At 45.2% G+C, this 23854-nt stretch overlaps 3 protein-coding genes across 3 annotated transcripts; 2 read left to right on the top strand and 1 right to left on the bottom strand.

Annotated features, from left to right (window-relative positions):
* The first annotated feature begins 9712 nt into the window (after positions 1-9712).
* On the top strand, positions 9713-11736 carry LOC109787560 (E3 ubiquitin-protein ligase CSU1). Its single transcript, XM_020346106.4, has 2 exons — positions 9713-10168; positions 10951-11736. Exons 1-2 carry the CDS (start codon positions 9930-9932, stop codon positions 11624-11626), a joined length of 915 nt encoding a protein of 304 aa, XP_020201695.1. The 5' UTR covers positions 9713-9929; the 3' UTR covers positions 11627-11736.
* Positions 11737-12262: 526 nt separating this feature from the next.
* LOC109787577 (photosynthetic NDH subunit of lumenal location 1, chloroplastic) lies at positions 12263-14029 on the top strand. The gene is made up of 8 exons (XM_020346121.3): positions 12263-12427; positions 12505-12601; positions 12694-12777; positions 12917-12990; positions 13120-13242; positions 13329-13400; positions 13540-13636; positions 13714-14029. The coding sequence occupies exons 1-8, from the start codon at positions 12395-12397 to the stop codon at positions 13821-13823; spliced, it is 690 nt and encodes a 229-aa protein (XP_020201710.1). The 5' UTR covers positions 12263-12394; the 3' UTR covers positions 13824-14029.
* A 108-nt stretch (positions 14030-14137) lies between these two features.
* On the bottom strand, positions 14138-23372 carry LOC109787569 (ABC transporter B family member 6). The gene is made up of 11 exons (XM_020346114.4): positions 22471-23372; positions 20509-20563; positions 20255-20430; positions 19961-20161; positions 19490-19749; positions 19100-19410; positions 18800-19020; positions 18383-18723; positions 17284-18071; positions 16928-17169; positions 14138-15761 (listed from the first exon to the last, which is right to left on the bottom strand). Exons 1-11 carry the CDS (start codon positions 22873-22875, stop codon positions 14532-14534), a joined length of 4230 nt encoding a protein of 1409 aa, XP_020201703.1. The 5' UTR covers positions 22876-23372; the 3' UTR covers positions 14138-14531.
* Positions 23373-23854: the final 482 nt, after the last annotated feature.

Below are 23854 nucleotides of genomic sequence, written 5' to 3'. Positions count from 1 at the left end.
CCATATATATACGAAACGGTGAAAGGGCAGCAGGACAGAATGCAGAAACAGAGAGACTGATTCAATCTCAGAGGGGCTCTCGCCCCTCCCACGCCATGGAGACCATGGACCAGAGGGGAAACCCTTCTCCCATCTAGGGAGAAGGTCAAGGAAGAAGAAGAAGGAGGGGGTCTCTCTCCCCCTCCCTTCCGGTGGCGCCGGAACGCCGCCGGGGGCCATCATCATCACCGCGATCTACACCAACACCTCCGCCATCTTCACCAACATCTCCATCACCTTCCCCTCTCTATCTACAGCGGTCCACTCTCCCGCAACCCGCTGTACCCTCTACTTGAACATGGTGCTTTATGCTTCATATTATTATCCAATGGTGTGTTGCCATCCTATGATGTCTGAGTAGATTTTCGTTGTCCTATTGGTGGTTGATGAATTGCTATGATTGATTTAATTTGCTTGTGGTTATGTTGCTGTCCTTTGGTGCCCATCATATGAGCGCGCGCGTGGATCACACCATAGGGTTAGTTGTATGTTGATAGGACTATGTATTGGAGGGCAAGGGTGACAGAAGCTTCAGCCTAGCATAGAAATTGATGCATACAGGATTGAACGGGGACCAATATATCTTAATGCTATGGTTGGGTTTTACCTTAATGAACGTTAGCAGTTGCGGATGCTTGCTAATAGTTCCAATCATAAGTGCATAGAATTCCAAGTAAGGGATGGCATGCTAGCAGTGGCCTCTCCCACATAATGCTTGCTATCGGTCTAGTAAAGTAGTCAATTGCTTAAGGGACAATTTCGCAACTCCTACCACCACTTTTCCACACTCGCTATATTTACTTTATTGCTTCTCTACTTACAACAGCCCCTAGCTTTTATTTACGCTCTTTATTATCTTGCAAACCTATCCAAAAACACCTACAAAGTACTTCTAGTTTCATACTTGTTCTAGGTAAAGCGAACGTCAAGCGTGTGTAGAGTTGTATCAGTGGTCGATAGAACCTGAGGGAATATTTGTTCTACATTTAGCTCCTCGTTGGGTTCGACACTCTTACTTATCGAAAACTGTTGCAATCCCCTATACTTGTGGGTTATCAAGACCTTTTTCTGGCACCGTTGCCGGGGAGCAATAGCGTGGGGTGAATATTCTCGTGTGTGCTTGTTTGCTTATCACTAAGTAATTTTTATTTGCGGTTCTTAGTTGTTTTCTACCTTTAGTTATGGGTAGGAAACGCAAAATACCAAAAAAAATAGTTGTACCTACTGAACCAATGGTTGAAGAAGCACTCAAAATCTATCACACTCCTGAAGCTTATTACTTGGATCATCTTCATTCCCTTTGTGCTCGTGCTGAAACCCCAACTACCTTAGTTGAGGGCAAATCTTTAGATGAGCATGCTTGTTATGTGCGACACCAAATATCTGAAAAAGGGAAAATTTTACTGGGTCAAATTCATCGTTTGCAATGCTATGCTTGGAATTTATGTTATATATATGATGTTACTTGTTGTTCTGAAAACCCTAAGAAACACCTTCCCTACCAATGTGAGTTTATTGACAATGGAATCTTATCTTCTTATGCTAAAGGTGTTTATAATTACTATGATGTTCAACAAATTGAAGAATTTGTTGCTTTTAAGGGTGCTTATGAAATTGCTTCTTTGATTGAAACGTATGATGCTACTCTTTACATATCTGAAAATTTTGCCATACTTAAATATTGCTATGATAATTATGCTTCTAATGCCTATGTTGAACCATATATTGAGGACTACCCCGCTGTCCAAGAAGAGACTAATATTTTGCAGGAATCTATGGAAGAAGAAGTTGATGAAACTGTGAGCTCATTGGATGAAAAAGATGAGGAGGAGAGCGAAGAACAAAAGGAGGAAGAGCGGATTGATCACCCGTGCCCACCTTCTAATGAGAGTAACTCTTCAACTCATACATTGTTTAATTTCCCTTCATGCTTACCGAAGGATGATTGCTATGATGATTGTTATGATCCCATTGATTCTCTTGAAATATCCCTTTTTGATGATGCTTGCTATGCTTGTGGCCAAGATGCCAATATGAATTACGCTTATGGAGATGAACTTGCTATAGTTCCTTATGTTAAACATGAAATTGTTGCTATTGCACCCACGCATGATAGTCCTATTATCTTTTTGAATTCTCCCAACTACACTATATTGGAGAAGTTTGCCCTATATTGATGGGTTGCCTTATACCGTTGCACATGATGATTTTAATGAATATAATATGCATGTGCTTGCTGCTCCTACTTGCAATTATTATGAGAGAGTAATTATATCTCCACCTCTCTATGTTTCCAACACGATAAAATTGCAAGAAATTGTTTATACTATGCATTGGCCTTTACTATGTGTGCATGAATTGTTCTTTTATGACATGCCGATGCATAGGAAGAGAGTTAGACTTCGTCATTGCTTGATATATGTTACTTTGTGCTCACTACTAAATCACAAATCATTGTTAATTAAAATTGGCTTTGATATACCTTGGGATCCGGGTGGATCCATTACTTGAGCACTATATGCCTAGCTTAATGGCTTTAAAGAAAGCGCTGCCAGGGAGACAACCCGAAAGTTTTAGAGAGTCATTTGTTTCTGTTGTGTGCTTTTATAAAGTTTATAAATAAAAATAATGTGCCAAGGTTTGCCTTTAGGATGTTTACGATGCTTGTTGGTTTGTGTGATGCTGGACAGAAACTTTGGCTGTAGTGCGCGATTTTTAATTGTTTACTGGAATGTCAAACGGTTCTGATTCTTTTTTCACTGTCTTTCTATACAAATTGTTTATTTTTCCTAATTTTGTCAGAATTTTTCAAGTATCGTAAGTATGGTGAATGTTCAGATTATTACAGACTGTTCTGTTTTGGACAGATTCTGTTTTTGATGCATACTTTACTTGTTTTGATGAAACTATCGATTTATATCAGTGGATTAAGCCATGAAAAAGTTATACTACAGTAGACACAATGCAAAAACAAAATATGAATTGGTTCGCAACATTACTTAGAGTAGTGATTTGCTTTATTATACTAACGGATCTTACCGAGTTTTCTGTTGAAGTTTTGTGTGGATGAAGTGTTCGATGATCGAGAAGGTCTCGATGTGAGAAGAAGGAAGAGAGGCAAGAGCTCAAGCTTGGGGATGCCCAAGGCACCCCCAAGTAAATATTCAAGGAGACTCAAGCGTCTAAGCTTGGGGATGCCCCGGAAGGCATCCCCTCTTTCTTCAACAAGTATCGGTATGTTTTCGGATCCGTTTCATTCATGTGATATGTGCAATCTTGGAGCGTCTTTTGCATTTAGTTTTTATTTTTCTTTTATGCACCATGCTGGTATGAGATAGTCCTTGGTTTATTTATAGAATGCTCTTTGCACTTCACTTATATTCTTTGAGTATGGCTTTATAGAATGCTTCATGTGCCTCACTTATATCATTTGAAGTTTGGATTGCCTGTTTCTCTTTACATAGACAACCGCCATTTGTAGAATGCTCTTTTGCTTCACTTATACTTGTTAGATCATGGGCATATCTTTTGTAGAAAGAATTAAACTCTCTTGCTTCACTTATATCTATTTAGAGAGATGACAGGAATTGGTCATTCACATGGTTAGTCATAAAATCCTACATAAAACTTGTAGATCACCGAATATGATATGTTTGATTCCTTGCAATAGTTTTGCGATATAAAGGTGGTGATATTAGAGTCGTGCTAGTTGAGTAATTGTGAAATTGAGAAATACTTGTGTTGAGGTTTGCAAGTCCCGTAGCATGCACGTATGGTGAACCGTTATGTAACGAAGTCAGAGCATGAGGTGTTCTTTGATTGCTTTCCTTATGAGTGGCGGTCGGGGACGAGCGATGGTCTTTTCCTACCAATCTATCCCCCTAGGGGCATGCGTAGTAGTACTTTGCTTCGAGGGCTAATAAACTTTTGCAATAAGTATATGAGTTCTTTATGACTAATGTGAGTCCATGGATTATACGCACTCTCACCCTTCCATCATTGCTAGCCTCTTCGGTACCGTGCATTGCCCTTTCTCACCTCGAGAGTTGGTGCAAACTTCGCCGGTGCATCCAAACCCCGTGATACGATACGCTCTATCACACATAAGCCTCATTATATCTTCCTCAAAACAGCCACCATACCTACCTATCATGGCATTTCCATAGCCATTCCGAGATGTATTGCCATGCAACTTCCATCATCATCATATACATGACTTGAGCATTTATTTTCATATTGCTTTGCATGATCGTAAGATAGCTAGCATGATGTTTTCATGGCTTGTCCGTTTTTTGATGTCATTGCTACGCTAGATCATTGCACATCCTGGTACACCGCCGGAAGCATTCATATAGAGTCATATCTTTGTTCTAGTATCGAGTTGTAATATTGAGTTGTAAGTAAATAAAAGTGTGATGATCATCATTATTAGAGCATTTCCCCGGTGAGGAAAGGATGATGGATACTATGATTCCCCACAAGTCGGGATGAGACTCCGGACGAAAAAAAAAAAGAGAAAGGCCAAAAAAAAGAGAGAAGGCCCAAAAAAAGGAAAATAAAAAAATAAAAAAGAGAGAGAGAAAAAGAGAGAAGGGGCAATGTTACTATCCTTTTACCACACTTGTGCTTCAAAGTAGCACCATGTTGTTCATATAGAGAGTCTCTTGAGTTATCACTTTCATATACTAGTGGGAATTTTCATTATAGAACTTGGCTTGTATATTCCAACTATGGGCTTCCTCAAATGCCCTAGGTCTTCATGAGCAAGCAAGTTGGATGCACACCCACTTAGTTTCAGTTTGAGCTTTCATATACTTATAGCTCTTAGTGCATTCGTTGCATGGCAATCCCTACTCCTCACATTGACATCAATTGATGGGCATCTCCATAGCCCGTTGATTAGCCGCGTCGATATGAGACTTTCTCCTTTTTTGTCTTCTCCACATAACCCCCATCATCATATGCTATTCCACCTATAGTGCTGTATCCATGGCTTGCGCTCATGTATTGCGTGAGGGTTGAAAAGGCTGAAGCGCGTTAAAAAGTATGAACCAATGCTCGGCTTGTCATCGGGGTTGTGCATGATTTGAATGCTTTGTGTGGTGAAGATGGAGCATAGCCAGACTATATGATTTTGTAGGGATGAGCTTTCTTTGGCTATGTTATTTCGATAAGACATAATTGCTTGGTTGGTATGCTTGAAGTATTATTGTTTTTATGTCAAATGATAGACTATTGCTTTGAATCACTCGTGTCTTAATATTCATGCCATGATTAGATACATGATCAAGATTATGCTAGGTAGCATTCCACATCAAAAATTATCTTTTTTATCATTTACCTACTCGAGGACGAGCAGGAATTAAGCTTGGGGATGCTGATACGTCTCCATCGTATCTATAATTTTTTATTGTTCCATGCCAATATTATACAACTTTCATATACTTTTGGCAACTTTTTATATTATTTTTGGGACTAACATATTGATCCAGTGCCCAGTGCCAGTTCCTGTTTGTTGCATGTTTTATGTTTCGCAGAATATCCATATCAAACGGAATCCAAACGGGATAAAAACGGACGGAGCTTATTTTTGAAATATTTGGAAAATTCCAAAAGAAAAATCCACGCGAGACGGTGCCCGAGATGGCCACGAGGCAGGGGGGCGCGCCCCTGACCCTCGTGGGCCACCCGTAAGGCAGTTGATGCCCTTCTTCGGCCGCAAGAAAGCTAATTTTTGGTAAAAATTCACGGCGAAGGTTTCAATCCAATCAGAGTTACGGATCTCCATATATATACGAAACGGTGAAAAGGCAGCAGGACAGAACGCAGAAACAAAGAGAGACAGAGAGACAGATTCAATCTCAGAGGGGCTCTCGCCCCTCCCACGCCATGGAGACCATGGACCAGAGGGGAAACCCTTCTCCCATCTAGGGAGAAGGTCAAGGAAGAAGAAGAAGGAGGGGGGCTCTCTCCCCCTCGCTTCCGGTGGCGCCGGAACGCCGCCGGGGGCCATCATCATCACCGCGATCTACACCAACACCTCCGCCATCTTCACCAACATCTCCATCACCTTCCCCTCTCTATCCACAGCGGTCCACTCTCCCGGAACCCGATGTACCCTCTACTTGAACATGGTGCTTTATGCTTCATATTATTATCCAATGATGTGTTGCCATCCTATGATGTCTGAGTAGATTTTCGTTGTCCTATCGGTGGTTGATGAATTGCTATGATTGATTTAATTTGCTTGTGGTTATGTTGCTGTCCTTTGGTGCCCATCATATGAGCGCGCGCGTGGATCACACCATAGGGTTAGTTGTATGTTGATAGGACTATGTATTGGAGGGCAAGGGTGACAGAAGCTTCAGCCTAGCATAGAAATTGATGCATACGGGATTGAAGGGGGACCAATATATCTTAATGCTATGGTTAGGTTTTACCTTAATGAACGTTAGTAGTTGCGGATGCTTGCTAATAGTTCCAATCATAAGTGCATAGAATTTCAAGTAAGGGATGACATGCTAGCAGTGGCCTCTCCCACATAATGCTTGCTATCGGTCTAGTAAAGTAGTCAATTGCTTAAGGGAAAATTTCGCAACTCCTACCACCACTTTTCCACACTCGCTATATTTACTTTATTGCTTCTCTACTTACAACAGCCCCTAGCTTTTATTTACGCTCTTTATTATCTTGCAAACCTATCCAAAAACACCTATAAAGTACTTCTAGTTTCATACTTGTTCTAGGTAAAGCGAACGTCAAGCGTGCGTAGAGTTGTATCGGTGGTCGATAGAACTTGAGGGAATATTTGTTCTACCTTTAGCTCCTCGTTGGGTTCGACACTCTTACTTATCGAAAACTGTTACGATCCCCTATACTTGTCGGTTATCAGGGGTACGTATAACCGAATGACCTATATGACTTATCCTCATACCTGCACCACTTGCCGTGTGGATTTGATCTTTGCCATGATATATCTCACGAAGAGTCACCTTCTCAAGCTCCCCCGTGAGGTGGTTGGTGGCGCCACTGTCGAGATACCAGTTAGTATCGACGCCATAGGACCCATCAGCGACGGCAACAACCTTGTCATCTTCATCAGAGGAGGCTTCGTCTTCATCGAAACGATACCAGCAGTCCTTGGCTGTGTGGCCAGGCTTGCCGCAGATCTGGCAATGTACAGCATCAGGACGTGATCTGCCCGAGCCGCCACCGCTGCCACCCCCGCCGCGACGGCCCCTGTTGTTGGTGAAGTTGGGGCGTCCACCGTGAGAGGAGTTTCTGGAGCCGCCACCGCCTTGCTTGCCCTTGTGTCGAGGAGGACCGCGAGGGCGCGATGAGTACCAGCCGCGCTCGCGAATGGCGGCGTTGGCCGAGGACTTTAAGCCACCGCCGGTGCTGTGAAACTGAGCCACGCGCTGATCGAAGTTGCTCAGCATGGAATACAACTCGTCGAGGGAGACCGGCGTGACACGAGCGTCGAGGGCGGAGACGAGGGGCTGGTAGTCCATATCCAGCCCATGCAGCAGGTAGGAGATGAGCTCATCGTCCTGGATGGGCTTGCCGGCCGCGGCGAGTTCATCGGCAAGGCCACGCATATGAGCGTAGTATGCAGCAACCGATTGGGTGCCCTTCTGTTCAAGGCAGTGCGAATATTGTTGACACGACTCAAGGATTGAGAAGAAAACATGCCTGCAAGCGCCGCCCAGAGGGCATGCGCGGTGGTGACCGTGGTCACCGCGATCAGCACTTCTTTGGAGAGGTTGTTGAGGAGGTAGCCGAGCACCTGCTGATCCTCCCTCACCCAGATGGGGTGGAGAGGATTGAGCTCGTACGACTCCTTGCCGTGCTTGTCCTTGGTGACGAGGAGGCGGGTGGGTTCCGGCATCGTTCCATCGACGTAGCCGAAGAGACCAGCTCCCCTCAACTGCGGCGTAACTTGAGTTCGCCACATGACGTAGTTCGTCCAGGAGAGCTTCTCCGTGACCTGGCAGAGATTGCTTTGGACGGCGCTGGAGGAAGACATGGCTTGGGACTATGAAGAAGCTAGGGTTTCGAAGAGGAGGCTCTGATTACCATGTGCGAATAGGCGAAAGCGTCTTACCCATCGTGGGAGCGCTGCTGCGTGTTATAAAGACCAGGGGCGCACCTCCCTGGGATAGCGCATACAGTAGTTCGGATTACAATCTTGAGAAAGAAGAAAGAGGAAGAGATAAGGACTATGGTTAAGATAAATGTCCTTCCTAACTACCTAATGTATATGCGCAAGTAATGTAACCCTGACACGCTACAGAACTATGTTTAACATGTTCTTCTCTGCTTCCAGTATCACCTTCGCCCTCTTCGGATCCTGTTTGCCACTCGGGCTAGGAGGAACCTCAGGAGGAGGTAGTGCCAAGTGACTAGTCCGTTCAGTGCTAACTGATTCTATCGCTGGCAGCCTTGTTCTAGCAGCAAGTTCGGACGCTCTCTTTCTGTTATTCTCAGCATCCTGCATATCAGCATCAAGATCTTCTCCATGCCTCAGATCATCCTCATAGCCATCATAGCGCGAGCTTTCTGGTGCTTCCCTTCCGCGGCCTCCGCCACGTCCTCCTCTTCGGCCGCGCCCGTTCCCAGGTCCACGCTCGGCCCTCATTGTCCATGATGCACGCAGGTCCTTGAAGATCAAAGCTGACGGTGGATGAATACCCGTACCGTGTTCCTTGAAAAGGGGCCCCAACATACCACACACCACACACCAATCAGGCAGCTTCTCATACTTGGCCCGGTAGATCTGGCGCTTCCCATCGCGTATCATTGATACTGCATTCTTCAAAGGATTCATCACGTTGATTCTTACCCAGACTCGATAAAAGTTTCCTCTGAAATCCTGCGATGGTGGTTCAGCAAAGAGAACCTCTCCAATCTTTGCCGCAAGTGCCGGCACTAGATGTGCACACAGATCTGGAACGTCGTGGATTTGAGCCCAGATTTCAATACTGTCAAGCTGAACTGTGGAGGGTTTCACAAGTCCATTATATAGCTTGATGATCACCGCATCGCCCCTAAAGTGACAGGGGCCGTCCTGGGTGACTCTCTCTCAATCTCCCAAGCACGAGAATTGGGCGGTGTAAAGGTTGTCTTCCAATGGCTTGAATTTTACTTCCTGCGCAAGATCCCATGCCGCCCGCATGTTCTTAAAGAACCAAAATTGACTATATGTTTTGCTTGAGTGAACCCTAATCAGGGCAACCCATCGCGCGGCCTCCGGCGGGACCTCCTTCTCATCAAAAACAACATCGTCCAGATCCTCCTCTTTCAGTCCCAGCTCTTGCATCAGCTTTTCCACATCCTCTGCATCTGCTTGATCCGTCGTAGCAGACCCCGAAGCCTTGTTGGATGACATCCTGAACCCTATTCCGATGAAAACCGATCGGACCCTACTGATGGAACCCTAACCCTCCGCCGTCCTAGCCTCTTTAGTGCGTGCGCACGGGTCAAGGAAGGCAAAACAGAGGTAGGGGAAGACGATCTCGACGGCGGCGTGGTGGAGTCGTCCCGGGAGAAGAAAAAACCCTAACAAGAGGGGAAAAACTATGTGGCCCTTCTGAAACTCGCACCTGCCCATAAGTCAAATGACACGGGCCGGTCAGAGAACCCTGCCTGAGAGGCTCGCACAAGTCCCAGCCCAATCCAGAGTCCAGACACGGAACCGAACTGAGCCCAACTGCCCAAGTCCCAGCCCGATCCGTCCTTCGTCTCCACTCCACCCGATCAAACCATCACCTCGCCGACTTCTCCTCCCCGTCAAATCTAGGGTTAGCACTTCGACGACCCACCTCAGAGCAGGACCGCATCGCCTTCCACTCGCCGGCCGGAAGGGGGGACGAAGGCGAAGCGCAGCGAAGATGCCGCAGCGGCACTCGAAGAACAACAACGACCTCGCCTTCTTCACCTACGAGGAGAAGCGGAAGCTCGGGTACGGCACCCAGCGGGAGCGGCTCGGCAAGGACTCCATCAAGCCCTTCGACGCCTGCTGCCTCTGCCTCAAGCCGCTCATCGACCCGCTCGCCTGCCCCAAGGGCCACACCTTCTGCAAGGAGTGCATCCTCGAGTGCCTCCTCGCGCAGAAGAAGGACATCAAGCGGTACCAGCATGTCTTTTTTATTCTTTGCTTGGTCATCCAAGGACCGGTTAATTCCAGGGAATTTGCATTTTGTTAGCAAGGATTGTGAAATTGGTATGTTTTCGCTCAGATGCAGTGCGGGCTTAAATGCGCATTCCTGCTCCTAGGATTGTAGGGTTCCTCGGCTTGTTGGGGTTACCGTAGCTTGCCATTTTCCTTGGTACGATGAGAACTCCTTTTAGCACGGCGTTTTAGTTTTGTGGCACTGGAGGTCGCGCGATGAAAGAATCTGAGGTGACAATCAAATTCGATCCTGGGATGGGTGTTTGTCATGGGTACAGTGTTTGGATCGGTGGTGTTATGTTACCAGTACTACTTAGTATTGTACGAGCTTATCCCTGAATTTCAAGATTAAACGGTCTTGCTTCATCATTGGATTTCTACTAGTAGTATGAACTCCTTCGGTTCACAAATATAAGTTGTTTTGGATATCTTATTAATATGGACTACATACGGACTGAAATGAGTGAACAAACACACTAAAGCTTCGATTCAGAAAAAAAAAGTTAGAACATCATATATTTGTGAACGGAGGAGGTAGTAAATCAGTATAGTTTCGGTATCCAAAAGACTACGACCTTCCCCATATCATTTGTCATCAACATTTCAGCAATTGATCACTGAAGTAGTTTGAATCTATGTTCCTGTTCTTAGTGGACATGCAAAATTGCTATAGTTGCCCTTAAGTTACCTCCTTGTTCAACCAAATTGTATGGATTTCTGAGCGTTTTTCCTTCTTCCAGCAAGCTTATAGCTCATGATTCCCAGAAAAAGCAAGAGAAGGAAGAGGAGGAGGAGAAGCTGGTGCTGCAAAAGTCTAAGGAGTTGGATGCTTTTGATCAGCAGAATCATGGAGCAGTTCCCCAATACTATGATCGCAGTGGTTCCCAAGACAAGAATGGTTTTCATGGAGCCAACAGTGTGAAGACTACCTCCTTTGAAGAGGAAGCCCTACGCACCATGAAGGCGTTCTGGCTTCCGTCAGCTACACCCGAAGCTACTGTCAAGGTAGATGCTCCTTGTACTGACACAATCTGTCCCGAGGGGCAGGAGAAGCTCAAGCTGAAATCACTCTTCCCTATTTCTTTCACCGAGGAGAACGCTCGTCAGAAGAGCAGTAAGTCAGTGGAGAAAAGCTACATCTGCCCCAGTTGCAAGTCCAATCTCACAAACACAATGTCCCTCGTGGCGATCAGCACATGTGGCCATGTTTTCTGCAAGAAGTGCTCGGACAAGTTCGTAGCAACAGATAAGGTCTGCTTAATGTGCAACAAACCGTGCAAAGAGAGGAATTTGATTAATTTAGAGAAAGGAGGAACGGGTTTTGCCGCGCACGATGACCACCTAGAGGCTAAGAACTTCAAGTATTTAGGGAGTGGTTCTGGGCTAGGATTGGTGAAGCCTGCTCCTAAGGAATAGCCTTCAATTATGTAACTGTTGTTGTATAATGCTGTCAGTTATCGACTTATCGTTGTGGCACGAATATATGTAACCTGGATTTTTTAAATGTTTTGATATCTTTTTGATAAGTATGATCTGGAACAAACGATACTCAGGTTTTCATCCAAGTGATAATGTGCTTGCAGTTTTGCTCCGATGCAGTATCTACGGATTTCTTTGGCGCTTGACATGTCTTGCCAGTTTTCTATGTTGTCACACTGGAGATTCTGCATGAGCAAACCTCGCTGTAAGAGCAGATATTCGTTTTCCTCGTACCACCATGCTTTGATCAAATTCAGAACTCGGGGCCTCTTTGGAACTTCTGGAGGGATAAAAAAATACGGCAATCCAAAGAGTCCCTAGTGGTAAGCAGTACTACAAGTCTGTAACATATCCCTTTGCAGTGAGATGGCTTTTGCATTTCTGCAAATTCTGTGGTGAGATGACTTTTGCATCTCTACAGATTATGTCTCCATCTATGTCGTTAAACCACAGGAAACGAAGAAAATCACCACAGGAAAGAGGTAGTACTATCCATCAGAAGGGAATGAATGGTCCCCTTTTGTCAGCCGGTGGCCAGTACAAAACAATGAAACAAAAGGTTTTGAAAAGGATAATGGAAACGCTGAGCTGGCAGCCTTGGCTTCCACCCACGCACGCAACACATGGAGAAGCTTACGGACCACAGTCCAGCAGATAGCCAACCAACCTGGGGCAGGCTAGGATCAGAGCTCCACTGAAGGTGAAATGGCAAGCCTGCAGAGCTTGATTTCCAAACAGGTGTGTGCTTGAATGAACCCTGTTATCATCCTTCTCTTGATTTCGTTCCTGGACTTAGAACTCGGTGTTGTCTTCAGTTGATTGCGCCGAACTGTACAGCTACTGCAAGGCTGAATGGGGCTCCTCCGTCGGTGGTGAACGCGAGCTCGAGCGAAGCATCCTCGGATGAGAAGAGTAATTCTCGTCTGCTGTTTATCTCAATGTGTTTTAAAAGGTTGGCACAGGAAAATTTGTTGATAGAATCTCTCTTCCCGACCTTATTGTAGAGGTCACAAAAAGGAGATTGGCACTGCTTGGTGCTGGGGCATTATCCACTGTCCTGTTAAACAGCAGCTCTGCATATGCTGAAGGTATGCCCATTGTTAATTGTTCAGTTTCACTTCCATGGCAGCCGATATGCAACCATGCAAGTTATCAACTTGTTAAATATTGGAGTAGCATGTAGGATTGTGTGAGCTAATGCTAACTGGAGTTGTTCCTAGATTTCAGAAGTACCAAAGAACTACCGCTCCTACGTCGATGCAAACGACGGATATTCGTACCTCTACCCAGCTGATTGGAGGGTAATTTGTCATGTTTACTAGTATAGTAAATTAGTGTGCAAGAAGGACAAGTCAGATGCCAAATAAGTTTTTTTGCTTGGCTCTTGGATTTCACATAAAGCTTTTGTTCCCCCGGGTGCTTCATGTCAGGATTTCGACTTCTTGGGCCATGATTCAGCGTTCAAGGACCGTAATGTGCAGCTGCAGTCTGTCCGTGTGGCCTTCATTCCTACTCAGAAAACAGACATTCGTGACCTAGGCCCAATGGATGAGGTAGGTAGCCTTTCGCCTGGATTTTCTCGACTTTGGACCAGATCTTGTCTTCCCTTTCTTCTGACCACTGCTTCATCTTCCCTCAGGCGATCTTCAATTTGGTAACCGAAGTGTACGCTGCCCCGAACCAGATACCAACGATCTATGAAATGCAAGAGGTTTGCCGTTTCATCCACTGCTTGCATTGCAATTTTTAGTTGCCGAATCTCATCGACAGCCATAGAATTCCCGATTTGCTACGCTGCAAAGATTGGAAAAACGAGCAGTTTCTTACTTTGTTGTGCTGTAAATTGGCAGCGTACGGTGGATGGCAGGAACTACTGGACATTTGAGTACGATCTGGAGGCGCCGGGCTACGGCGTGTCGGCGTTTGCGACGGTCGCCATCGGAAACGGTACACGTTCATGGGGATTCTGATCATATGTTTCCCCTCCGGTGGACACGAAGCTGAGTTGGTGTTGGTTTTGGCAGGGAGGTACTACACGCTGATCGTGACGGCGAACGAGCGGCGGTGGAGCAGGCTGCGCAACAGGCTCAAAGTCGTCGCCGACTCCTTCAAGATCTACGACTTGAACGCCTGATTGCGCAAGCTCTTGATGTCCGTCGGCACCATCCGACCGTTGCAACGCGGGCGAAACCTGGTGTCACGGCCTGAGGCCGGAGGAACCCAACTCAACGAATCTGCATTGCTCATACATCGAGCTATTCAAGCTTGTACGAATCTAGTAGAACCAGTATGCATGAATTAGTGGTCAAAATTTACTTCTTTAAAACCATATTGAGGATCCAGAGGGAGTATGATCCTAGGACAGTTCGTCAGGGCTGTTCTTGTTTCCACGGGGTAATCCACACACGAACAAACGACAATTCATACAATCATCGCCAAACAGGCATATTCATGAAATCACCAAGAATTTAACCTATTATAAGAACAATTCTCTTTACACACACCTGAATCATCAAATCGGTGCATTACAAAGGTGAAATGAATCGAGTGCGCAGAGCCTCCCAAAGAATGTTTGCAACTCATATATTACAACAATTACAATGCCCTCCCACCAAACTTGCTACCTATTTCCAGGATAAAAGTTCCCTACAGATTCAACACAACTAGTCATCTCAATCTCCAGTCGAAAATTTTGTCAAGACCAAGCTACCCTTCTGCGCATTCGGAACATCGCCAGCAACTCCAACCATGGAGCTACGTGGCTGGACAGAGAGCGACAGGGGAACTTGGTCATGCCCTAACATAATTTACACCTAACAAACCCAACATTAATTACATTAGCCTAGCCTAGCCGATGCTGGCGAAGGCCCTTGCCAAAATGGGGCTGCATCAATCTAACATAGAGACCGTTCAGGTCCATCAGAGAGTCATGTGTGCCCTGCTCAACTATCCTACCACCATTTAGGACAACAATGTTATCCACATGCTTCATCATCGCTGCCCTGTGCGCTATCAGGACCGTCGTCTTGTTCCCCATGACCAATGTGTCAAGAGCTTCCTGTACCACTCTACTTGATTCAGACTCGATCGCAGAGCTGGCCTCGTCCAACAGCAATATCGGCGCATTCTTCAAAACCACTCTAGCAATGGCAATACGTTGCTTCTGCCCAGGTGTCAGATCAACCCCTCGCATTCCCACATGAGTGTCATAGCCATGTGGCAAGCTACTAATGAAATGATGAGCATTTGCTATCCTTGCAGCTTCCTTCATCTCAGCCTCCGTTGCGTTGTGCCTTGCATATATAATGTTCTCCCTTATTGTTGTCGAGAAAATGACGGGCTCTTGCTGAATTAGGCCCATGTGGCTTCGTAACCATCTCAGGTTGAACGATTTCAGATCTCGGCCATCCAGCAGAACTTGGCCAGACATTGGGTCATAAAATCTCTCAATTAACGAAATGATAGTGCTCTTCCCGGATCCTGAAACACCTACCACTGCAACTGTTTGCCCACCACTCACCTTAAGATTAAAATTGCTCAGCACAAAGATTTCTGGGCGAACTGGATAGGAGAAATCAACATTCTTGAATTCAATGCTCCCATAGACATTGGGTGGTTTCAGGCCAGTGTTGTCATCAGGATCAATCTTTGGCTCTCGGTCAATAATTTCAAACACTGAAGTGAGAGACTTCCGCCGCTTAAGTATGTATGGAGCAAGTCCAAAGGGCTCCACCAATGCAAATGATGCAAATGAGAACAGAATGTACTGTTTTAGCCCAGTGGCTATTGTCAGGCGCTGCTTGTCCACTGAGGTGGCAATGTACCACAGAAGGAGGGCGTTGCAGGCAAAAAGAAGAAACTGCGAGAAACCAAAACCGAAGCCTATAGCCAACCCGTGCACAAGACTTTGCTTCAGTATCTTACAAAGGTGTAATTTGTAGAGTTCCATTATCTTGTCTCCAGCACAAAAAGCAACAACGGTGTAAATGTTACGGACTGCATCTTCAAGTACTAATGAAGCCTTTCTATGCATCTCCTGGATTCCTTTTGAGAAGCCAGCAAGCCATAATTTCTGTAAAATGGTTTATCATATCAATTTAGAACATGCCTATTTGCACCAGTTCTAACATAAAATACCCAGTATCAGACTAGCCACAATGGGTAGTAACATAGACTAGTAACATGCGTATGTTACTAGTCTATGTTACTACCTCTATAGTGGGAAGTAACATAAGTATGGTAACATGCAACACTTCATTTATTAGGCTATAGACACATCTTGCCTTGATATGTGTGATGTTACTCATACTACTAAAAAGAATTAAAAAAAATAAAAAAAAATGAGACCAACCCAAGGGCTAACCCTCGTTGGCTTTTCTTTATAGGAGAAACTCCGTGTGCACCGCGCGTCCGTGCCGGGACTCGAACTCGGGTGGGCTGGCAGCAACCTCAGCTACCCAGCCAACGGGTCGACGCCCCGTCCTCTACTCATACTACTAGTAACTAGCTATGTTACTACTTCCCTCTCTTTCTTCATTTATTACTTGCCACGTCATCTATTTTATCTAGATATGTGTGATGTTACTACCTATGTTACTCCCACTGTGGGTAGTCTCAAGTTACTGAATGCCAAACTGTGAAAGATATGCATGCAGTTCAAGATTAGTGTTGCAAATTTCAGTGTTTAACAGATCAGGCAATTAAATAATTATACGGACACTGTATTATTAGGGAATACCAAATATGTGGCTATAGAAAGAGAGTGCAGATCGTGTAGATTATTGACAGGAAAGGCCATTTGTAACAGGATCAAAAATAATTCTAAAGTTTGAAATGTCACTGACCCTTAACAGATAATAAAGATCATATTTGCAAGGTGGTATATACTAGAGCCACATGTTCAAGTAACAATTTCCAAACCATCCAGGGCCCAGTGAGTATGCTTTCTTAGACTTGACTTGTATGGGTCCCTTTTTAAGTTTTAACATCCACAAGGTAATATAAAAATAACCTAGGCAACACTTGAATCAACCCCAGTATTTTGTTTCCGAAAAGGCCCTGTGTGATATATTTAAGGGTTTTCGGATCCGAACTCTCAGTATACACAAAAATGCTCAATGGTCTCGCCAACAGACACCACAACTTCTGTTAACATGCCAAAATATGCTACTCCGTATCAGACTTTTGAGGTGATAAACTGATAATAGAACAGACCAAAAAACCTTCAGGCTGTATTACCTGTGCAATGGCAGAGATAACAAGAACAGGTAAAGTTGCAAGTGCAACAAGCGCCACACGCCATCCCAACAACATTCCAATGAGAAGAGCTACAGAAATCGCAGCAGTGTCTTGTATGAATATGGAAAGACGGTTACTGAATGCAGCACGGACAAATGTAGCATCGTTTGCCAGGCGCATGGATAGTGTATCAGCACTGTTCTCCTCTTTGTCAAACCATCCAGCCTCATTGCGCAGCATTGCTGTGAAAGAACTAAATTAGTGTGGAATTCTAGAAGATCCAATCTAACTTCATGATTGCAGCAGACTACAAAAAAAAAAAGCAGCTCATATGTATAAAGGCACAGATAGCATACCGGAGAACATCATTCTTCTTATACGTTCAGTCATCTTCTCCCCCATAATTCCAAAATAGAAATGTTGCAACCAGTTGACCAGCACTGTAATAACACCCATTCCTACTATGAATAAACACCACCTGTTCACTTCATGGCGCATGTCACTAACTTCTATTTGATAATATGCCGACACTGTAAGTGCTATTGTGTAAGCAAGCAGTGGATTAAATGAGCCAAATATAGCAGCACCAATTGTGCCTAAGAGAGCATAAGGCCATTCAGCAATGCTAAGTGCTGCCAGTCTCCAAAATGATGGTGGCTTGTGATGTTGCAATTCATCAGGTTCACTTTGTTCAGAACTTGTATCATCCCGTTCACTCTGTGGTCTACTAAAAGTTTGTGAATGTGAACGCTCATTTTTTGGATCAGAAGTCAAAAGAGGAGATATAGGCGAGTCAGGTCCTGCATTCTTTGAAGATTGCCGTTGTATGGGATGGATGTCAACTTTCGGAAGGTTGGGCAATTCCATTTCAAAACTGTCATGTCTCTTGATGGATGGTGCTCTTTCAGTTGCAACTAAAGGTATTCCATTATCTGTAGTTTGTTCTGGAGGTGGGCTTCGATCCTTTGGTGAATCATGGGAATTTCTGGTGGTGTCTGATCGCCAAAATTGAAGCATGCCATGTGTTCTTTGAAGAGAAGGTGATTTTGCCATCTTAGGAGAGGATGATTCTTGAAAATTTTGGCTGATCGGTGGATCCTCAAATTGGAGTGACTTGCGTTCCCTGCTATTCTTGGTGGGCATCCTGAGAAAGATTGACAGAGTAAATATAGTAGCTCTGGTTAAATAGTGCAAATCTAGCACAGCTGGAACAAAGTAAGAACAACCAGGTTAATCGCTATTTCTTCAGCAAGTAGCTGGATGCTCACAGCATTAAGGTATATTTTAGAAATTAGCATATAAACAAGTATCTAATTATCCAGGACTGGACAGAGTTTTATTTCTTATATTTGTGCCAGCTACTTGGCTAGTCTAGACTGAAAAACAATGTAATACTAAATCTAAACCAATGCAAACTCACTCTTACCAGGAAATTGTCCAGAAAAAACAGCTTACCTCTTAGGAAGTTTTGTTGCTTCCTCGCATCTCAAAAGCTCAGCATAAAGGCCATCCAAGTTTAGCAATTCATCATGTGTCCCCATTTCAACAAGATGTCCCTCCTCCATTACAGCTATGTAATCAGCGTGTTTAATGAGGCTAAGGCGCCTAGCTATTATAATGGTCGACCTTCCCAGCATGAGAACATCTAATGCTCCTTGCACAGCCTTTTCAGCTTCAAAATCAAGTCCTCCCGTGACTTCGTCAAGTAAGAGAATTGATGGACTCGAAAGCACAGCACGAGCGATGGAAATTTTGATCTTCTGTTCATCAGTCAACGCCATACCAGCTCGACCAACCTAGGGAGGTAAATAAAATCAGAATGAACAAAATGGACTGGAGCATCCATGCCTAATTATTTGGCACTGCCATTACCTGTGTTTCATATCCCTTTTCGAGTGAACTGATGAACCCATGAGCATGTGCTGTCTTGGCTGCTTCTTCTATCTGATCAAAGGTAGCAAATCTTCCATAAGCAATGTTTTCGCGGATGCTCAAACTCAGCAGTGCAGGTTCTTGTGTAACCAGACCAATTTGGCTTCTTAACCATTCTACTTTCAAATTCTTGATATTTTCCCCATCCAGCAGGACTTCCCCTGAAAACATAAAAAGAGCTGTCTTAGCAAATGGGGAAACTTGGAGATGAAAATCAAAGATGCTTCTCAATGATGTTACCTAACGTTGGATCGTAGAACCTCTCCATTAAAGGAATTATGCTGCTTTTCCCTGAGCCATTTCTACCAACAAGTGCAACAGTTTTTCTGGCTGGTACACTGAGAAAGAAACCGCTTAAAATTGGAATTTCAGGACGTGAGAGATAACTGAAGTACACGTTTCTGAATTCGATGTTCCCCTGCACTTGGGATATAGTGGTCCCTTCCAGGTTGGTGCTTGAAGTTGAACGACTTATCATCTCATATAGTCTATAAGCAGCAATTCGCCCTTGCTCAAATGAATAGAAGTTTGTAGCTGCTTGGTTCAGACCACTAAAAATCAGGAAAATGTATTAGGTAAAGACACTCTTGATGGGGGAAACAGGGGAATGTATAGGATTATGTTACTTACAGGCCACTCAAAATTACTGCAAATAAAGCTACCACAACTTGACCACCATCAGCTTTCCCACGAGAAATTAGGTGTCTTCCAACCCAGAGTTGCAAAGCACAGGAACAGATGGCCAGTCCGTAGGTAAACCCAAGGCCAATTCCTTGGACAAGACTTATCAAAATTCCATATCTTAGAGTTGCTTGAAGTGAGGTAGCATAGGAGTACTTTGCAAGAGTTTCATTCGTAAAAGCATATAGTGTCCTGATGTATGAGGTAGCCTGCACATCCACATGTTTTTATCAAGTAAAATCGGAACCGATTATATTTGGACATATTATTTGTGCATGCTACAAGAATATAGTGCAATGCACAATACAAAGAGTGGAGAAATATCTGATCTGGCAAATGGTGTTCTCAATGTTAAAAGGTGGATATTTGTAAACAAATGCGCAAGAAATGGACAGCATGGAGAAGTTCACAGGACGAAACCTGTTCAGCAATACTAGCCGCTTCGGCATATGCATCTTGAATGTTTTCAGCCAGTCTATGGAGAAATATGTTAGATATTCCTCCTGCAGCGACAATCAAGGGTCCAGTGGCAAGAGTTAGAAGTGCTATTTGCCAACAATTGAGCAGGCCAACAATGAGACCACCGACGAATGTGGCCATATTGTGTATGTAGTTGCCTACCTACAAAAGCACTGAGTTGTTAGAACAGACCATCGAAGTTCATGCTGCGAACATACTCATACAGCAGTCAAAGCATATTCACTCTGAACTTACTTTCTCACTAATTGCTGACTGAATCAGCAATACGTCACTAAGAACTTGACTAACTATATCACCGTTGTTTCCATATGTATCAAAGAAGCTCATGTCTTGATTTAGCAAGACCTGGACATATCTTGATCTGATGACAGCAGTTTGTCTTTCCCCGGTGAGAATCCAGCATGATACCTCTGGAGAATCACAAATTACATTAGGTATATACACATGCTGAGCGAGAAAATATTTAAACGAAGGTTCTTATAACTTACCTATCCATCCCGCGACAAAAACACCAGCAGCTATGTAGATGATATACAGAGCATGCTGCAAATGAAACAGCATAAGATGTGAAGATTGTAAGAGAAAAAAGTATATGGATTGGGCAGTAGAATGCATTGAATAGAAGTGCTAAAACATGTGCATATACTTGCACTCCTTTAGATTAAAATAGATTATTTAGTTAATAGTTGATTGTTTTAGTTAATAGATTGTTTAGAAGCACTGAGTATATTGCTAATCTAGTATAGTAATTAATTAATTGAATTTTGGAGGTTGAGTTCATTTATTGGAAAAGAATCATCCTTCTCTTCTCAACTCAAGCCATTCGCTGAGGTGGAAATTTAATAATGAATAAATCTTGAGCAAACTTGTTTAGTCGTCTTTTTCAAACTTTTACTTTCGGCACCTCTCCTCTAGCATACCCGAGAGCTTGAAGGGGAACACAGACAAGAAGACTTTCACATCATAAACTCCTTTCTTGGTTGACTGCCTGGACTTCAAGAAACCAGACTCACTGGAAAAACTCATTTCACAATGATAACTATCTTTCAAACAGGACCACTGCTTAATCTTTCAAACAGGACTACTGCTTAAAGCCTAACAAGACCCACCACGACTGGCTCACTTGTTTAAAGGACTAATGAAAACACGTTGAACTAGCTAAAAGGACATAGGCCAACAGTGAAACTCAACAAAACTGACTCCAATACAGATATTGAGGTGAGACTACAAGCCACCACCTCACCCTGCTCACTTGCTTCTCACATAGGGATCCCCAGTGGCCAGCAGGAAAAAACTTCATGTCATCTTCTTCTGTGGTTGTGATCGACACTTCTTCACATGTTCCCACTATTTTCATCAGTCACCAATTAAAAGAGTAAACAATAAGAGCCATTTTTTTGCGGGCATCCTGCCCAATCAAGGAAAGCCAAAATTGGTATAAATGTGATAAATCTTCACCAGATGCACATCTTGAAGTATACAGAACTAAACTAATGGCATCCCATTAGCACTATGTACAGGCACCAATTCACCAATATGAGACCTAACAGGACCAGCCACAATGTGTTAAGTTTTGTGTATCCCGGCTTGTCAGCAAAGCTAAAACAATACAACTCAATCCAATAGACAACCTCAGGCCCTGCCATGCTGCAATCCTCTAAGTCTGCTAGACAAACAGCACAATAAATCAACGCTGCCTAAGAAATTGCAACACCCGAATTCCAGAATACACCACCAACATATACCTGCCATGACAAAAAAAAAGGCAGGTGCCAGGCAATCGCAAAACTCCTAGCGCTTAATGTGCGCTTTGGTCAGAAAAGCGCAAGGCGGTGGCAAAACACACAATTAACGCCTAGCGCTTCTTTTTCCCTTGGCTGGTATCAATACCTAACACCATAGGCACAAGTGCACAAAAACCGAACCTGCCCTCCAGCCGCAATCAGCCAATCACCCACAAGGCCACAGCTAGAAGCCAAGGAGACATATCACATCGTCAAGCAAACCCGCAAACTTAGAATGTGCATAATTTCATGGCAAAATTCACATCCAAAAGTTCCAAATGCACTGATTCTAGATGATATGTAATCTGAGTCATAAATATAACTGCTATGCACAAAATTTTGCAGTGCGACGAACAATTTTCAGCTGGTAAATCTTCCGAGCCCTAGTTATCAATATTGTGTAAGTGACCTAACAGCACACGACAAAACTAAGTATGAGCTGGTTTAGGGTTTACATGTACTGAGAATAGCACACAAATAAATAAGAAATGTAGAGTATACCAGCCCCCATAAGTATAGTAAGCGCAAAAAGTTACAAAAAAAAACTTCCCAGTCCCAATAATAGCAAAATTAAAGAATAACAAATTTGGCTCCGGCAATAAATATCAGGTAGCAGATCCTGTCATGCGTGCAATTAAGAGACGAGCATCCGAAGCATCAGCTTACCTGCTTGAATTGGTTGAGCAGCTCGTCGCTACGGCCGTGGAGAGCAGACTGAATCCGTTCAGAGTCGAGCAAATTCAAGGACCTCCCAAAGTAGTGCAGGTAGACGACGAGTGCGGCGCCGTGGGCGGCGGCGGCGAGCGCGCCAGCGGCCATGAGCGCCCAGTCGAGGCCGTCGGCGAACTCGAACAGCCTCCAGAAGGAGACCGCGGCGGGAGGGGGCTCGACCTCGTCCTCCTCCACATCTTCGTCGTCGGCGCCTTCCCCCTCCCTGACCCCGACGCCAGCATCCCCCGACGGCCCGTCCCCGTACGGCGACGGGGACTCCGGCGGCTCCGAGACCTCGGACACCGGCGTGAGCGGCTGCACGTGCGGCGAAGCCCAGCCGAAGAGCCCGCTGGGCACCATCTCCGCCGCGGAACCCCTGGAGAAGCCGACGACGCCGTGCAGAGCCCTAGGATTGGGGTGAGCTCATAACAGCAGCTTAGCTCGGCGAGGGGGGACGGCGGGCGTCGGCGGCGGCGACAAGGTCTCCTCGGAAGCAGCCGCCTCCGATTAGATTAACCTCCCAGAGACCGATACTACCGCACAAGAAAAGGAAGGGGGCTTTCCTTTTAAAATCTACTCGGTGGCACACGGCAACGCGAGAGAAGGCGTCGAGGAGACCCGGTCAGAGGAATTCGGCCGCGCCTCCCACGCAAGAGCCCACGACGCAACGAGCAAAACCCTCCCACTCCGGCCAGCGGCTGCCCGTCGCCGGCGAGGAGGCGGTCGCGGTCGCGGTCGTGTGGTGGGATTATTCTGGTGCGCGGAGTCAGTGCGGGCAGGAGAGCGGAAGGAGGGAGGGAGGGAGGCGTGTGCGCTTGACTGATTGCGGTGTGATGGGCGGGGGCCCACGTGTCGGTGGCCTTGGCACCGGGGGTAGGTGCAAAGCAAGCTGGCGGCGAGGACCGCCGGGCCCAGATGGCGGCGTGGGGAGCCGGGCCGGGCCCCCGGGTCTCACGCGTACGGCGGGGGGTGGGGACGCGCTGCAGCGACAGCGGTGGAGGTGGCTAGAATTTCTCGGGGGTGTTAAAACTAGGCGGGCGGGGATTGGTGCGGAAAGGTCTCGTGGGCACCGAAGCTGGCGGGGCCCGTGGGACCGGCGGAATGAGCTGTGCTGTTTCAGCCTCGGCTTTCCTTTGGCTTTGCTAGGGACACGCCAGTGCACAGCTGGACGCGCCGTGGCTGCTTCATGCGCCGCTACGGACTGGCTTGTTGCTCATGGAAATTGCTTCATGTCCCTTTTCCTAGTAAATGTCTTGTACCGCGTGTGAGATGTGTTAGGATGGGACAATGTTCCCATGAATGCTCTTATGTGCACCAAATAGTACTACTCCCCTAGTAG

Source organism: Aegilops tauschii, chromosome 4 (genome assembly GCF_002575655.3).
Source record: "Aegilops tauschii subsp. strangulata cultivar AL8/78 chromosome 4, Aet v6.0, whole genome shotgun sequence".
Lineage (NCBI taxonomy): Eukaryota > Viridiplantae > Streptophyta > Magnoliopsida > Poales > Poaceae > Aegilops > Aegilops tauschii.
The sequence above is the reverse complement of the archived record's forward strand: the minus strand, read 5'-3'. Positions and strand labels throughout refer to the sequence as shown.

Bases quoted from the DNA above. Each gene is read 5' to 3' on its own strand.
- LOC109787560 (XM_020346106.4), top strand. From the start codon at position 9,930: ATGCCGCAGCGGCACTCGAAGAACAACAACGACCTCGCCTTCTTCACC. The intron at 10,169-10,950 runs GTACCAGCATGT...TCCTTCTTCCAG, and splicing joins CAGAAGAAGGACATCAAGCG to CAAGCTTATAGCTCATGATT.
- LOC109787577 (XM_020346121.3), top strand. From the start codon at position 12,395: ATGGCAAGCCTGCAGAGCTTGATTTCCAAACAG. The intron at 12,778-12,916 runs GTATGCCCATTG...CCTAGATTTCAG, and splicing joins CAGCTCTGCATATGCTGAAG to AAGTACCAAAGAACTACCGC. The intron at 13,637-13,713 runs GTACACGTTCAT...TGGTTTTGGCAG, and splicing joins GACGGTCGCCATCGGAAACG to GGAGGTACTACACGCTGATC.
- LOC109787569 (XM_020346114.4), bottom strand. From the start codon at position 22,875: ATGGTGCCCAGCGGGCTCTTCGGCTGGGCTTCGCCGCACGTGCAGCCG. The intron at 20,162-20,254 runs GTAAGTTCAGAG...GTGCTTTTGTAG, and splicing joins AGTCAGCAATTAGTGAGAAA to GTAGGCAACTACATACACAA. The intron at 18,072-18,382 runs GTAAGCTGTTTT...AATCTTTCTCAG, and splicing joins GCAACAAAACTTCCTAAGAG to GATGCCCACCAAGAATAGCA.